This window comes from Lissotriton helveticus, chromosome 1_2 (assembly GCF_964261635.1).
Source record: "Lissotriton helveticus chromosome 1_2, aLisHel1.1, whole genome shotgun sequence".
NCBI classification, from domain to species: domain Eukaryota; kingdom Metazoa; phylum Chordata; class Amphibia; order Caudata; family Salamandridae; genus Lissotriton; species Lissotriton helveticus.
Genome location: NC_136058.1, coordinates 30,204,053 through 30,220,125, shown reverse-complemented (window position 1 = coordinate 30,220,125; position 16,073 = coordinate 30,204,053). Strand labels below are relative to the sequence as shown.

Here is a 16,073-nt window from a genome sequence, read left to right as displayed (position 1 = left end):
CGTATCAGTCCCTGTGACCTACGACATTATCCAGATGTTCAACTCAGAAATCCGATAGTGGTAGACAAAAGTGGAAGGAGGTGGTGGGGCGAGGGTGTTTTTATAGTTTAAAGATGGGTCTATGGGAGGCAAGTGGCCTCATTGGTTAAAAAGGAAGGCGAGAAAGGGACGGGAGGTAATGACTATGTTAATTTACGATGCTAGATGGTTGTTTTAGAGTCATCATTTCTAATGTTTTCAAGCACCAGTTGGAGTGATGGATACTCTTGTGCATTGGAAACATCATCTCTCTTTATAGTGTGTGAATTGTTTTAGGGGGTTGATGGTGGTTGCCTGAAAGTATAAGTGAGTCAAATGGCTTTCCTGATTACAGGTTGTTGTGATTTTAATGTTTCTGTGTACCTAATTTGCGGTAGATGATATGTTTCAGTTGACTGTGACTGCAAGCTACTGGTACACATGTTCTTATAAGGACAGCCTATGGAAATATACGCTTAGTTTTATGGCTGCATTGATTACTGTTGACTGCATGCTGAACAATTATGCTAGTTTCTGAGTGGATTCCTGGAATTGGCCACATTGTGTTTTGTTTCATGACTTCAAAGTTGTGTTTTTTGCTGTGTTTAAATGCTAGATTGATTATGTATCCTTATTCTGTGAGGAGATCCAGGTCTTTTCTTTCTTTCTGAACATCGGATGCTCTTGCATACTTTGTATCTTAGCTGACAAGGAGTTCTGGAGTTTTTCATTACTTTGTATCTTAGCTGACAAGGAGTTCTAGAGTTTTTCATTCTGCACTGATAGTGCTGATAATAAAATGTTTTTTCTTGTAGGGGTGAATGGTGAGGCTTGGTGCGAGTCTACAGCAAATTGTTCTGTTTTGGTCATAACTGTGAAATTGAGCTTACAGCTAATATGAACCTTTCCTTAGGACTTAAAGGCAAAACATCTGACTGTTGGTAGGCGGTTCAATGCGTGATATTCCAATATATTGGGTTCCTTTCATAGATGTATTGTAACATTTTTGCTATAGTATTTTGGATCCTTTACTATTTGCAAAATTAGAAGTAACGAGCTCCTAAATACAGGCCATTTATTTGGATTGTCAACTGGTGACATACTGGTGACATCAGTCAGGTGAGAACGCACGTTGATAAATGTAGGTATCTCGGGTGAGGGAACATGCATCATAGGTTCCTGTAGTACAGAACTCACTTCCTGTGACTTCATTTGCATCCAGGCATAGGTTGAAGCCTATGGTCACTTCTTGAGCCAGATTTATGGTATGTTAGTAGTTGCTCCAGTAACCATATGACATGACTAATGGAGAAATTGAGTGAACATCAATTCATCCACGGTATCTAGTCACTCATCGAGCCTGGATATTCCGTATATTTTCTGCATAATTGTAACAACTTAGGGTTAAAGAGTTGCTGAAGTCAAGTAATGGGGTAAAGTAGAATTTAAAAAGGAGTGTGGAAATGATTCAGTCGTGTGATAGGCCTCAGAGTGGATGGTGCGTGGAGGGGTGAGGTGACTAGTAGTGTTGATACAAGACCTTGTCTATCTTTCAGATTGGAAGTTTGATATATTTCCTGGCATGCTGAGTGCTCCTATTTTATTTACTAGAGTTTGATGGTGAATAATGTAAAAAGCAGCCAACAGGCTCATAATTAATTAATAGAGCTTTCACTCCGTTGTCCTTTATTTAGTTCTGGTTACCGCAAATAGATTTGAAGGTGAATTCCCTACTCCTCCTTCACATAGGAAGAACTATGCAGTCCAAAAATCAGATGGAAAACATAAGTTGGTGAAATCTCATGTGATCTTGTACATTTTTGAGTTGGTGAGCATGACAGTGGGTGTCCTGCTTGGTCTCATCTTATTGTCGAGTAGTAGGATCCCCATCTAAAAGCCTTGAGTTTTAGGAAGTGACACACTCAAGTAGTCAGAGTGTGGCATGTGGTGACTTACAAATCACCAGCAAAACAATACATAAACAGCTATAGAGATTTATAAGCTAAAAAAACTCCTATCACTTATCAAATCGCGGACTTGCTTCACAATATGAGATAACATTGATGGTTGTTTTTTCATGTCACTCTACAGCAGACTTTTCTAACGAGTAGCTTGTGAACTACTGGTAGCATTCCAGCTACCTGTAAGTGGCTCTCCTGTATGCAGCCCACCCTAACAAATTAGAAACTTTTTCCTGGTAGAATTAATATATGTATGCCAAAACTGTAAAGTGTGTATTTGAGACGAAAATGTGTGTATTTACATAATACATAAACTGATGTTTGTAGAAAAATTGTTGAATCTCCAAAATATATTTAAAGCTGATATTTGAGTGATAAATTATGTTCTGCTGGGGAGACCTCTTACTAATATTATTACCTTGACACCCAGGGCATTGCAGTTTTCGCTGTTCTGTATTACCCATGTAAAGGCATTCCAATTTAACAAAGCCCTTTTTACATGATTGCTGGCAACCTTCCTGATTGACTGAGGTGATCGTTGCTAGTAATCTTGCATAGGGTGGCTATTACAGTAACCTTGTCTGATGCAGTCACTACACCAGTAGCTCAGAAATATTTTCACTAAGCAAGAGCTGCTATTATTAAAGAAAAGGTTGGAGACCCCAGCACTACACGTTACACTGGATGTCAGATATTAATTTACATCGAACGTTTAGAAAATCACAGATGTGCAGAGAATTGACAAAACCTTTTATCAGAATGAATCATCAGTTTAAGACATAATTTCTAAAAAGCACAATTGTAAAACTGCCTTTGGAAGATTTGGCATTTGCTTTCCATACCCTTCTATTGTATTGAACACAAACGTGACTGGCTTGTAAAAAATGCCATGTAAAATTAAGTAAACCCGATATACATACATGTCCATAAAGGAATGTTTGACTTTTCATGGGGTTTTCTTGAAGGTAATTGATCTCGGAGGAGAGGGTATTTCTGTGAATGAGTACTTTGGAAATGGCAGAGTGACTGAATTCAAGTATGGAGCCAAACTGGGAAATGTCATTCGTAAATGGAATGGAGAAAAAATGAGTTATTTAAGGTAAGGACCACATTGGCCTAAACAAGTTAAACATTTTGGTAATACGGTAATTGATTTCAGTATCTAACAGTCATATTCTGTTTGGTAGGACCTGGGGTGAAGGATGGGCTTTTATGTCATCAGACAGAGCCCTGGTTTTTGTAGACAACCATGACAACCAGAGAGGGCACGGTGCTGGTGGAGGGTCAATTCTCACCTTCTTTGATTCTCGGTAAGAGCTGTAGTTTTCTTTGAAACATACATTCGCATTCGTTTTTGACTCTGTCTTAAATCGCATTTTTGCTGTCTCTACTTTTCATACCTCAGATTGTACAAAATGGGAGTTGGCTTCATGCTTGCTCATCCCTATGGGTTTACTCGTGTGATGTCAAGTTTCCGTTGGCAAAGAAACTTTGTAAACGGGAAGGTAAGTGTGTGAAAATATTGTGTCCATAAAGCCGATCTGAAGAAACATAGTTTCCGAAAAGTGATCCTCTCAGACGTAATATGTGCTTGTGTACAAAAGCCTTTGTGAAGCTATCCATATTGAAAGGATCACAAGAAATCGATGGATTTACTGTAAACCCTGCCTCAAATCCCTAGGACTAGTGTTCAATGGATTTCCAGCTTATTCCAGATAAAAAGTGGAATCCATGGTTTTAGTCACTTTCTCAAACACACCCAATCGTTTTCGAATTCGATATCACCCATGCTTTCAAATGTCTATGTACCTTCCTGAATGCACATGTGGAGTTATCTTCAATGCTATTGATTATTTTCAAATACACATGTGAAAGATATGTCATGTTGCTAATTCCCCTTTTATAACATATAAGATTGTAATAAATGTACAACATGGACTGTAAGAATGCGGTGGCATTGGTTAAAGGAGGTGATGACCCACCTCAAGCAATAGTCACAAAACTTGGGGTGAATTACTAAAGTCACTAAATAAAGCTGACACTCAACTGCCTGGTATCTGGTATCTACGGCCCGAAGCAGACAGCCTTAATTTAAAGGCAATGTGTAAATTGTTTATGCAGTACCAAAACAGTAATAAAGTCACAATACAGGAAAAGAAAAATCCCAAGCCATTTTAGAAAAATAGAGTAATTTTTAACAAAGAAAATGACACCAAAACATCAAAATCTCAAACAGGAAGACTGTAGATATTAATTGTTATAGCTTAACATTAGCAATTTAGCAACAAAATGTGAAACTTCACCCGCAGTTCTGGTTCTGGTAGACTGGATAATAGGCGCGATTTGAGGCAGACTTTGATAACGCCCAAGTCTGTGACAGAAACCAGGTTCGACCTGGTTGAAAATTCTACTTTTGGACTAAGGGCCAGATGTATGAAGTGTTTTTTCGATCTGATAAGATAAGGTTTGCAAAATCAGATTTTATCATGTATAAAGCTCAAATTGCAACCAAATGCCAAAGTGGAAGGGGCGTGCCTAAAACCTTCTTTCAAACAATGAATTGGAAAGGTATGTATTGATGTTCCCTCACCAGCCAGATGCTTTTGGTGCCTTTGCCCAGTGAAGATTTCTATGTTTGGACTGAATCACTTTTTGGAGCTCAGATTCCTCCAGCAGGCAAGGATGCAGGCTGTAGCTGAAGAGGGGTCCATGAAGCTGGATACCTTCTGCATGATGTCCTAGTAAATTGGATTTGGTGCTGTGGAAAAATGTAGAGCTTGAGAAACCTGAGTCTGAAGGTAGTTCGAGCCGAAATATTTTTCAGTCCCAGGGTTCATAGGATGTTAAGAGGAGTACACTTTGAAATGGCCCGCGGTTCCAAGACCTCAGGTATTCAAAACTCACTCCAGCAGACGCCACCTTTAGAGTCCAAGTCAGGTCTAATTGGAAATGGTCAAACGAGTCAGTTGCAGGGAAAACCTCTTGTAATTTGTGTCTCTGTAGCTTGAACAGGATGTCCGTCATATGACCCTTGGGGTCTGCTTCTTCTTCTTTGGTACACAAGGGACAGCAGGTTCAGCGCTTCAGGGCTCTTCTCAGGTCTCATACAGTAGGTTTAGTTCTCTTGTGATCTTCCATATGTCCGGTATTGTGGGTGCCACATTTATGCCTGGCACCAGCCTTTGGAATGGGGGTGACAACTAGCTCTTTACTGCCCATTTCGGTCAAAGTTCCCAGGGGTTACCCCACCCACTTTTGCTGCATGTCCTGTTTGCTCTTTTGCAAACGATCGCACAGTGCACCTCTCTGTCTGAATCTAAGATGGCGAAATCCTTTTCTTCTTGTGCAGAGGATGTGCGTCCACCCCAGAGGTGTGCTAGGGAAATAAGCAACCCCTACTCTTTGGTCACTTCAAACCAATTCTGGGAGTAGCTCCCTCCCCATAGGAATTGGAGCATGGCTGGCTAAAGGAACAAGGAAGGGTCTGCACAAGTGCCACCTGACATCAGTTTTAGACAAGGGAGACCCCTTTGAAGATAATGTAGCTCATGGGCACTGCCCACTGGCCATCCTGCCTATAAACAAGCCTTTGTCCCCTACTTTGAAAGCATTTTCACACCTTATTCTAGGCTCAGAACTCAAGATGCTTTCAGCTGGAGGCTAAATGCAAATGAGCCTCCGGAGGCATTAGGCAGGGCAAAGGAAAGTTTCTAAAGGTACTGTTTCCCTAATATTTATTCAGAATTCGACTTCACTTTGAGTTAGGCTTTTATTAAGTATTTCAGATTCCAAGAATTACATTTCTAGACAGTTGCTAGCCAGAGATAGCATTTTTAAATTTAGTTTTGCTCCCAGTGTTTTTGTGTAGAACAGTCGGCCTTGCTACAGTGAACATATGTTTTGGGGCTTTTACACTGTAAGGGTGTTTAACTTTACATTTCTACATATCCTACGTCTATATACCATGCACCCTCTTTTATGAGAAGTAAACTACTTAGGGATGATTTATTAATACTTAAGAGGAAGGTTTAGTCCTGTCAAAAGGATTTATTCTGATAGGTCGACTAGCAGTTTAAAAGCTGTTGTAGTCTGACTACAGTGATAGGCCTTAAGCCCTGTTGCACACAATCACTGAAGCGGATGGCACAATGAGAGCAGCAGTCCACTTGTGGCATTTATTTAGAGGCTCCTGAAACATTTTGTACCATATTCTACGGACCTATAGGTAAGTAAAATAGACCAATTAGTGGTATACCTATTTCATCATGTAGAATCGAGAAGGAGAACAGGCAGCATTGTTTTACAGCCTTCAAAAATAGGGTTCCTGAAAAAAGCAAGGGTGACCATTCAAGAAAAGCAATCTTCCTACAGAGACTAATACAGGTAATTGGGGAAGCAAAGACTGAAAGAATGATAGCCTTTTTTTCAGTAGCTACTCTACAATAAACATTACAGAACAGCAATCACAAGCATGTTATGTGAGCCAGTGGAGAAATCGATTTGCAAAAACCTGCCTATTACATTTTAGCACTGAGAGAAACCTGGTTATCGTCTATTATTTCCTAAACTGCAGCATACAATATGCAGTATATTCGCAAATCATTAACTTAGTTTTATAAAGATTACCAGGCAACATTTAAATATTTTACTGACCTTCGGGTAACCTACTGAGCAGTCTCATATTTTCTATTGCCTTAAAATACGGACACGCACATCGTCTATCATGCAACAAACCACAGCACCAGTTGGTCACCCCTGCAGTCCTACAGTGACGTCTTTATGATATGTAAAAAAACACCAATGTGCTAACTTTTTTCAATAAACAGGTTATCCTCCCTATACCTAGCCCTTGTAGTGCAGGCATGTGGCTCACCTCTATCTTCAGGGGGCTTCAACCATCATGACTCCTCCGTTCTGGTGGCCAGTTGTAGGTATCACTCAGGCTCGAGCAGCCTCAGTACTTCACACGATTCCCTCTTTCATGTTTTTTCCACCTCAAAGCATATGCTATTCTTTCACTAACATTGATTCTGTTCTGAAATGCTATTCCAATGGAAATGGTGTAATACAGCTGTTGTGTATAAACTGCGCTCCTCTTCTGTCAGATAAGTAGAAGTGATGTGGCCAGCAAGCAAGGGCATAGCTTAGTCATTTAGATTTGGGGGGTGAATCTCAAAGAGAAAAAGCAGTCGGCCACAGTCTGAATGTGTGAGGTGACCAAGATTCGGGATTGACTTTTCCCACAAGGCGAAGGGTCAGTAGTGATGTGCATTGGGCTTCTGGCAATTATTTAGAGTTTTCAGGACAGGTACTCCACTGCAATGGTGGCTCATTTTACTGTCCATCACCACCAGATCAATCCTGGCAGTGAGGGACAGTGAAAAAAAGAAAAATGACTCCCACACCATATGAGGTATCTCCTATGGTATGGGGGCCATTTGAGTTTTAAAACATTTTTTTTTCAAAAACAAACTCCTGATTTAGGAGTTGGTTTTTGAAAATAAAAACTTCAGAAAAGTTTGAAAGCCAGCAGTAAGGATTTACAGACTAATTCGTCCAACTTTTCCTACATGGGCCAAAACTGCCATGACAGTAGTTCCTTCCAAAGTATAGACATGGCCGCAACTGCAGACATCTTTAAATTTGGCTGGTGGACTAAAGGGAGTAAAGTCCTCTGCAACCCTGTCTGACTTTACACCATCTGCTAAATCCTAAATAAGGCCCTCTTTCTAAAGTGGCACAGTGGGCAAAAAAAAATGTTTAGAATGCTACCCAAGTGATTGCCAGGCATCACATTATTTGCAAGCATTCATCCCATCACCTTTTGGATGATTGCTTGCCAGCAGTATGCCTGGAAACCTGAGACTGGCTTAGCCTTCCAACCCTACTACTGCTATTGTTTGTGAATTCTAAAAAGTAGTAAATGTGCATCCATTCAAGGAGTACTTCCATGCGTGCAGATTTGCTACTTTTTTGGTAAATTGGTCACTAAATATATTTTAGTTCCTGATCCAAAAAATGAACAAGTTAAAACTTCTTAATGAAATCAGGATGACAAGACAATACCACACAGACATAGCTGACCCGACTGGTTCCTGCAGACCCAGCCACCAAGGCAACAATGTATTTATGTGAGGGGTGTCACACCTCAGACACCCCCTGAAGCTACACCCCTGCTAGCGTGAGCATATTTGTGCCTGCCCATTGGTGAGGCACTGGGATTATTAGTAATTTGCATGGCTGTACCGTCTTCTGGACAATTATACACATGCATGCTCACAGACAGACACACACACACACATACATGCACACAATTATACATATCTGAAGAGGTTTATGTCATTGTAGCATATCTATTTTATTGGCTTGTTCTTCAATAGTAATGTAAACATGAAAACTATTAAATATGAATATTTACTGCTTAGGACGTCAATGATTGGATTGGACCTCCACGTAACCCTGACGGTTCAACCAAACCTGTTTCCATAAATCCTGATACCACCTGTGCTGGGGACTGGGTCTGTGAACACAGATGGCGCCAAATAAAGTAAGTCAAAACTTCAGAGTCTATACAACGATTCTGCTACCAGTCAACTTACAATTTAAAAATAAAATGTAATTTTTCCTTAGGAACATGGTAATTTTCCGAAATGTTGCTGATGGTCAACCGTTCTCGAACTGGTGGGATAATGGAAGCAACCAGATTGCATTTGGCCGTGGCAACAAAGGCTTTATCGTCTTCAATAATGATGATTGGTGAGTACTGCACAGTTTTTAACACATTTCTATGCATGTAATATTCATTACAAAGAGTGGCGCAGCTCTTTTCAAGTTCGGTTCAGCAGGTAAGCTGTCAGATTTACCTTTATCACGCTGAGTTTCAGTATTAAAAGTGTGTATCAGCACCCTAGTGCAGAATTGCTGACAATGTATTTTCATGTTAAACTAGGATCAGAATATTGCCTCCATCTCTCGATAAATAATTGAGTACACAGGAAGGTGTGATTAGCAATCCTTTCTCTTATAATCATTCAGGAATACACTCATGGAATAATAACATTATACAGTCTTGTATAGAACACTTAAAAAGCTGCAGTGGACCTGTGGCCCAGCATTCCCAAGTCAGGTGCAGAATGATAGAGGGCAACATTTTTTATTTAAAAAAGTTTTCTATCGCGTGGACATGACCTCCTGGGGAGCAATTTACAGTTTATAAGTCAAGGCAGGATACGATAGGTAAAAACAGAGCAGCCACACAAAATGCAATCTTAACAGTCTCATAGAATTGGGTGCCCTAGGGAGCATTGGAAGCAAGGAATCCAAGGCAAAAAGAAAAATCATCCGTATCGTTTTTGCATCCTTGAAAAAGGAAGTATTGGAATATAGTCTGTGTCGCTAACATGATCACAGAGGGTTTCATAGCACTTTACAGTATATCTGTTGCGAACGGAATGAGAGGTAAAAGAGGACCAACAGAGCTGCAAAACAATCTTCATAGACTCAAAATAATTGGGATGTCCTCTACCGCATTGGAAGCTCAGTTTCTATGCCAAAAATGTCTTCATCAGCATCATTTTAACTTCATTTTTGAAAAGGGCAGTAGAGGGATTCAACCTTACTTCAGGGAGTAAGGAGTTCCATATCCTCTGGGCAATACCCAAGAAGGCTCGGTTGTAAGTTTTTTTTTAATTGAATTTTTTGTGGTTTGAGCAGTAGTGTGTTGGCACTTCTAGAGGATCTAGATCCACCCGAGAGCTCCAGTTTTCAAGCAAGATACTTTGGGGTGTTGAAATGAATGTCTTTATGTGCCATACATCCAATTTTTAATTGTATCCTAGCTTCATGGGGAGCCAATTTAAGGATATCAGCTCTGGTGTGATATGATTGTTTATTTTCGAGTCCGTTATGAACCTTGCAGCATAATTGAGGGGAGCCCTGAGAGGGGCCGTCTTCAATCTAGGAAGGCCACAAAGTGTTGCGCTTCCATAATCAAGCTTAGAGATCACTATGGCTTGCACCACAACCTTTAAGACATGTGAAGGAAGGAAAGATGTTATTTTCCTTAAAATGCTGAGTTGGAAGTTAGCATCCTTGGTAAGTGTACTAATGTGCTTCTGCATGTTCAAACTATTGTCTAGCATTATTCCCAATGAGCTTGTGAAAGCAATGATGTGTGGCTTGCAATTAAGAGCTGTTAGTTGATTCATCCATTCTTCGATGACTGGTCACTGCTTGGTTGGTGAGATTAAGAGGAATTAAGGGGCATATTATCAAGAACTGCGTTAAAATTATCGCCGCTTTAGCAGCAGGAAACTGCTACTAAAGCAGCGATAATGGGCTTGATAATATGCCCTTGAGAATTCCAATAGAAGCCACCACCAGAACATGGGCTTCTATGGGAATTCACAAGGGCATAATATCAAGCCCATTATCGCCGCTTTAGCATCAGTTTCCTGCCGCTGAAGCAGCGATAATTTTAACGGCGTTTGTTGATATTATGCCCCTTAGTTTTAGGAGCATTGAGCTTTAGGTGGTTACATGTTAACCAGCTTTGTGTTTTCAGGAAGACTGAGTTGAGGGACCTGATGTTCTCGGGGGAGGCGACTTTCAGATACAGTTGGGTATCATCAGCGTTAATGTGAAAGTAAATGTTGGATGATTTTAGAATTTCTGTTAAGGGCTCCATGAACAGGTTGAAGAGAGTGGGTGAAAGTGCGAATCCCTGTGAAACCCCCAGAGTTCACCTTGAAGCTTTGGGTTCTATTGTAGAGAAATGGGAAGAACCAGTTAAGTATAGGCCCAAAAAGCCCCATCCTGTGTTTCAAGAGGTCAATTAGGTTGTCACGCTTAACTGTATCAAAAGCTGATGAAAGGTTGAGGAGGATCAGTAGACAAGATTCGTTTTGATCTAGCAATCTTAGTGCATCATCTACAATTTGAGTGAGAATGGATTCTATGCTTTGGCCCTGGCGGAAACCGGATTGAAATTGGTGCAGGAGTCGGAATTGTTCAATGTGGATGCAAAGCTGGACATGCCCTCATTTCTCCAGGAGCTTTGCCGATGTGGGGATATTAGAAATAGGGCGGAATTTGTGTAGGTCGAGGGATCTGCGGATGGTTTCTTAAGAATAGGGGTAACCTGTCCAGACTTTGGCAGTCTGAAATAGCAACTTGCAAAAGTGAAGCATTGACAATCTTAGTCCATAGTGGGAGTATGGAGGCTCTGATCTCAGAGAAGAAGTTCGATGGCAAGGGGTTGTTGAAATGATTTCAAAATATCCAGAGTTTTGCATATGGTACTTTTATCCAAAGTTTTAAAAATGCTCCTGGAGGCGTTGTTTTTGGGGCCAGAGTCGAAAGGTCAGGATGACATCTGACCAAGTAGGAAGAAGGGTGCTAGGAGGTGTGATAGAAAGGTGCTCCATGGCTGACAATAGTTCAACTTCGATCTTAGTAGTCTTATCAGACAAGAAGTCCGCAAATTTTTCGCAGTTAGTCTGCGGACCGAGACCCAGTGAGGAGAGGATAGGTTGACTGTTTGAATGAAGCTTGATGAGCTCTAACAGCTTTTTTGGACATATTTTTGCTTGCTCTAATTGTGAAAAAAGTTGCTTTAGAGCATCTGATGCCCTTATTATAGATATTTCTTAAAGATCTCAGCTGGTTGAAATGTTCAAGGGAGTGAGAGGATCTCCACAATCTTTCCGCTAGACTCAGATTCCGTCTTTCAGTATTTAGATTATCATTATATCAAGGTTTGGAGACTTTGGAGGACAATCTTTTTAACTGTGCAGACTCCATCGAGTCTAGAACACTTGTCATGGAGCTTTTATAATGGTCTGTAAGGTCATGAACATCAGACATGTCCACAGGAGCGGGCAGGATGTTCTCACAGTGAGCAGTCAGATCACGCAAGTTGATGTTTCATAGACATCTTTTCCAGTGTCTGGGTGCTTAGGCTGGACTCTGTTTACTCACAGAATCTGAAATGAGGAAGGTGATTCAGTGGCAGTCAGTTCAGTCACATGGGACAATAGATTCAAGGTGAATGGAGTTGAGCTTACGGATGACTAGATCTTATGCAGCTCCTTTAATGTGAGTAAGGCTGTCATAAATTTGGTTTAGGTTAAGGTCAACCAGGAAGGATTTAAGGCTATTGACTGCCACATCATTTATGCCATTCCAGTGGAGGTTGAAATCTCCCAGGGAGATCTGAGTGCCGTGAAGATCAGAGTTGGATGAGATGATATCCAAGATCTGTTCTATGAAGGGAAGATTGTCACGCAGAGGGTGGTATAACGTGTGCAATTTGCATAGATGTTTATTGTTACAAGTAACCTCAATGCACAGGTATTCACAGGACGGCAGGAGAGCCGATTGTGATTGTTTGACTGATAGATGGCTACAATGTATACAAGGGATATCGCCACCTTGTCCGCTAGATTTTCTAACCTAATGATGTCGTAGTTAGAAGGGACAAGTATATCCAGGGTGGGTACAGATGTGTCATTTAGCCAGGTTTCAGTCAACATTAAAAGATCAAGGTCATGTGCAAGGATGAGGGCAGCAATGTCAGCAGCGTGTCTTACTGCCAATCTGCAGTTGAGAAGTAGGCATTTAAGTTTTGGATTGGTGTCCAGTGTGGTAGAAAGAGTGGTGGTGACTCTCATAAGGTTATTCTCATTTAAGGCTCTGGTGTTTTCCTTAGGTTCCCTGAAAGGGTCCGTAAGGATTGCTTCTATTTGGTGTAAGTTTGTTGTGGTGGCGGAGTGTGTCGGATCTTATGAGAGTAGGAGGAAATGAATATCCTTGTCAGACAGTGGATTTTTAAATTTAGAGGGGCGTGAGGGGTCATTAGGGTGGGGAGCGCGTTTACAACTTTGAGGCGGGGATGACATGTTTCGTGAAGACCTAGTTGGTGGGGGGAGCAGGAAACATGGTGCTAGAGTTAGATGGGAGCACATGGTTAAGGCAGTTAGTCTTTGTGGACCATCTTAGCCTCTGATTAACGGACAGCTCAGAGGAGATATGTAAAAGACTTCGAACCTCTGCCTTAAGTTGTTGGAGGTTAAGTTTGATCTCATCAAGTCTAGCTTCCAATGAAGTGTAGGAGTGGGTATCCGAAGCTTGGAACAGGGTACCTTGTAGGGGAAACTAGTGGAGGATGGGATCAAAAAGCCTGGAAGAGGCTACAGCTGTAAGGTAGGGTTAGATTCAGGGACTTGGGACTGGGGGCTAGGAGGGGAGGGTGAGTTAGGGAAAGAAGGGTTAGAAGGATATTTACCCAAAAGAACCTGCAGAAGCAGGGTAGGATTGTGGAATTAGTTGGAGGATGAGAGGTACAGCCCTTGGCCAAGAGGCAGTATAGGGGTTGTGGAAGACATTTTGTGAGCCCAGTTCAGAGGATCAAGCACCGGGGTGTGATTGATTTTTATATAGTGGGAGCCTTGGGTATACTCACCATATCTGCCGTACGGGGCTTGGAGGTCAAGGGAATATCCGGGGGGATGGTGTGATTTAAGGAACTTAGCAAGTCAGAGCTAGCTGTTCTAGAGGAGAGGTGAACATGCATAGTAGAATGGTGGATGCACTGGAGGGGGTCATTACCACCTGGAATAGAAGAATAGTTGCTATTATGTGTGGTGGTCACTAAATGGGAGCCATGAGGGGCCAAGGTAGGGTAGGGTGAGTGATGATAAACTTTTAGGAGTCTGGGGGACCTCTGAATAACTAGCAACTCCTAGGGAGGGGGAGGATTTAATGCTAGACACTGTGCTCTTAATGATGGGGAAAATATTGTCAAACATGGCTAGTTTGCGGTTTGAGGCTTGGATAAGGCAAGTCCCATTTTTGTTAAGGGAAATGGTAGCTTCTGCACTATAAACCGGAGAGGGAGCAACAGTCACTCTAAGACCATGTGGAGTCTTCATGGAAGTGGAGATCTGGAGCAGTGAGGGGGGGGCCTTCCTCCATTGAGCATGTTGTTTTGTATAAAAGATGAGATCACTTATAGTAACATCTTTTTTAATGGAGAAGAAGGGATCTGAGATAAGGGTTTCAGGGTGGGATTTAAGTAGTCTATGTTCAAAGCTTTTTGCAGCATTTCTTGATAGGTTAGGGGGATATTTGATTATGAAAGTGTTCTGGACAAACGGCAACAGATTAGGGGAAATGAAACTTGAGGGCTTTGGTTCCATGTCAAACTAAACTCAGCTATTGGAATAGGAAGAGTAATTAACTAAGGTTAAGGATCCTGATAGTGATAGGAGAGGTGTCTTATGGATTCAATGTACCAGCTAGAGGAGCGCCTCTGAAGGGTGTGGCCAAGGTGACAAGCATGGGTTTGAGGCACAGGCTATGGAAAGTAATACATATTAATACATTAAGGAACTAATACCATTTCATGAATGGGCTATATAATCATATGATTGCTGCATTGGTTTTCCTTTGGAAAGTCTTTTTGTAGTGTCAACTAACATGACATATTTGCTCTCCACTTTCTTGTAGGCATATGGATGTAACTTTGAAAACTGGCCTCCCTGCTGGCACGTACTGTGACGTCATATCTGGGCAAAAGGAGAATGGGCGCTGCACTGGCATTCAAATCAGCGTTGGCAGTGACAGTTCAGCCAGATTTCAGATCAGCAACATGGCAGAGGATCCATTTGTTGCCATTCATGTTGATGCCAAACTATAAGTGACCACCCACTTCAATCAATGCCATAAATGCTATCATGAAATAAACATCACTTCAAAAAATTTGCAAAAACTATATTTATTTGCAGTTTACTGTCCAACGGACCAGGCCAAACAGGGTGTCAAATCCATATAAAAAATGTATAGTAGTAATAACATTGAATTGTAACATATGTGTAGAAAAGCAGTGAAAAACTGTATACGGACATTATAATCCACGATAAACTACACCAAAAGACACCCACATACAGTTTATACATGAATAGAGGGCAGTGAGTGGTCCTAAGGAACACAGGGTGGCATAGACGTCTTGAAAGTCTTTCAAGATGTCTATGCCACCCTGTATTCGAGGAGTCAACCTAGCTTAACCTCCATTATACTTTATGTACACACCACTGTGAATGCTAGGAAGATGGAAAGGGTACATTATTTTTAGTACCCTTTGCTTGGTTCACAGGCATCTAAAGACACCTGGATAGACTATCTTATCCACTTGTGTTGTGGCATGCTTCATCATAGGTGAGCAACCACAACGACATAGGAGTAGTATCACCACGGTGGACTCAACCGGATTCCGGGAGTTCTTTTATAAAGGAGACTTAATAGAGAAAATGATCCAGATCTAAAAATACCTTAGGACATCCCTCGAAAATGTTCCTTTATTAGTTGGGTGACCTAGATATGATTAAAAACAAGAGATGTGATTAGTAATCAATAGCAAATGTATTGTCTATCCACTCATTTAAGATCTTTACATCATATTTGTCTACCCAACATCTTTTGGCCTAATTATTGCCTCTTTGGGTCATAAGGCCTTCATCAGGGCTCAGTGTAATTTCCCTGCCTACCGCACTCAGACCTTGCCACTAATTGAGGCAATGGTTCTCCTAGCTAAATCCCTTGACTTGTCACACTTGTCAATGGAAAGGTGTTGGCCTATGTACCTAAACTCTCTCAACTAGCTGCTACCCAGCTTAGGTATTTATATGTAATTCAAATATCTTAAATGAGTGGATAGATGATACTTTTGATATTGATTACTCTCCACACATATCATTTGTAATCATACCCAGGTCACCCAACTAAGAAAGGAACATTTCTGAGTGAAGTCTTGAGGTATTTTTAGATCTGGGTCCTTGTACCATAGACATCTTCAGCCGACCCCAGAACCCCACAAACAAGTTAATTTGACCATGTTGCAATCACATCTCAAGCCAAGTATCAATTTTTTCACAATGTGCTAGTGTGAAATGTTGCTACTATTTTGGCTCTGCTTCTAAAAAGTATTGTTCTCCACTCTTGTATTCTGAGTCTTAGTGTAACTTCTCTCATCATGATTGCTTTCTAATTGATCCTGCATGCAGATAGTTGCCATCTGATAGTTGTCTTCATTTTGTT

At 41.1% G+C, this 16,073-nt stretch overlaps 1 protein-coding gene across 1 annotated transcript in view; it reads left to right on the top strand.

Annotated features, from left to right (window-relative positions):
- LOC144797738 (pancreatic alpha-amylase-like) overlaps window positions 1-14,990 on the top strand; it is a 51,801-nt gene extending 36,811 nt beyond the window's left edge. Inside the window, exons 5-10 of the mRNA XM_078668484.1 lie at window positions 2,945-3,078; window positions 3,167-3,289; window positions 3,385-3,484; window positions 8,405-8,526; window positions 8,610-8,735; window positions 14,487-14,990. Coding sequence (XP_078524610.1) covers window positions 2,945-3,078; window positions 3,167-3,289; window positions 3,385-3,484; window positions 8,405-8,526; window positions 8,610-8,735; window positions 14,487-14,676 — 795 coding nt within the window. The 3' untranslated portion in view covers window positions 14,677-14,990. The remainder of the gene's footprint in view (window positions 1-2,944; window positions 3,079-3,166; window positions 3,290-3,384; window positions 3,485-8,404; window positions 8,527-8,609; window positions 8,736-14,486) is intronic.
- The last annotated feature ends 1,083 nt before the right edge of the window (window positions 14,991-16,073 follow it).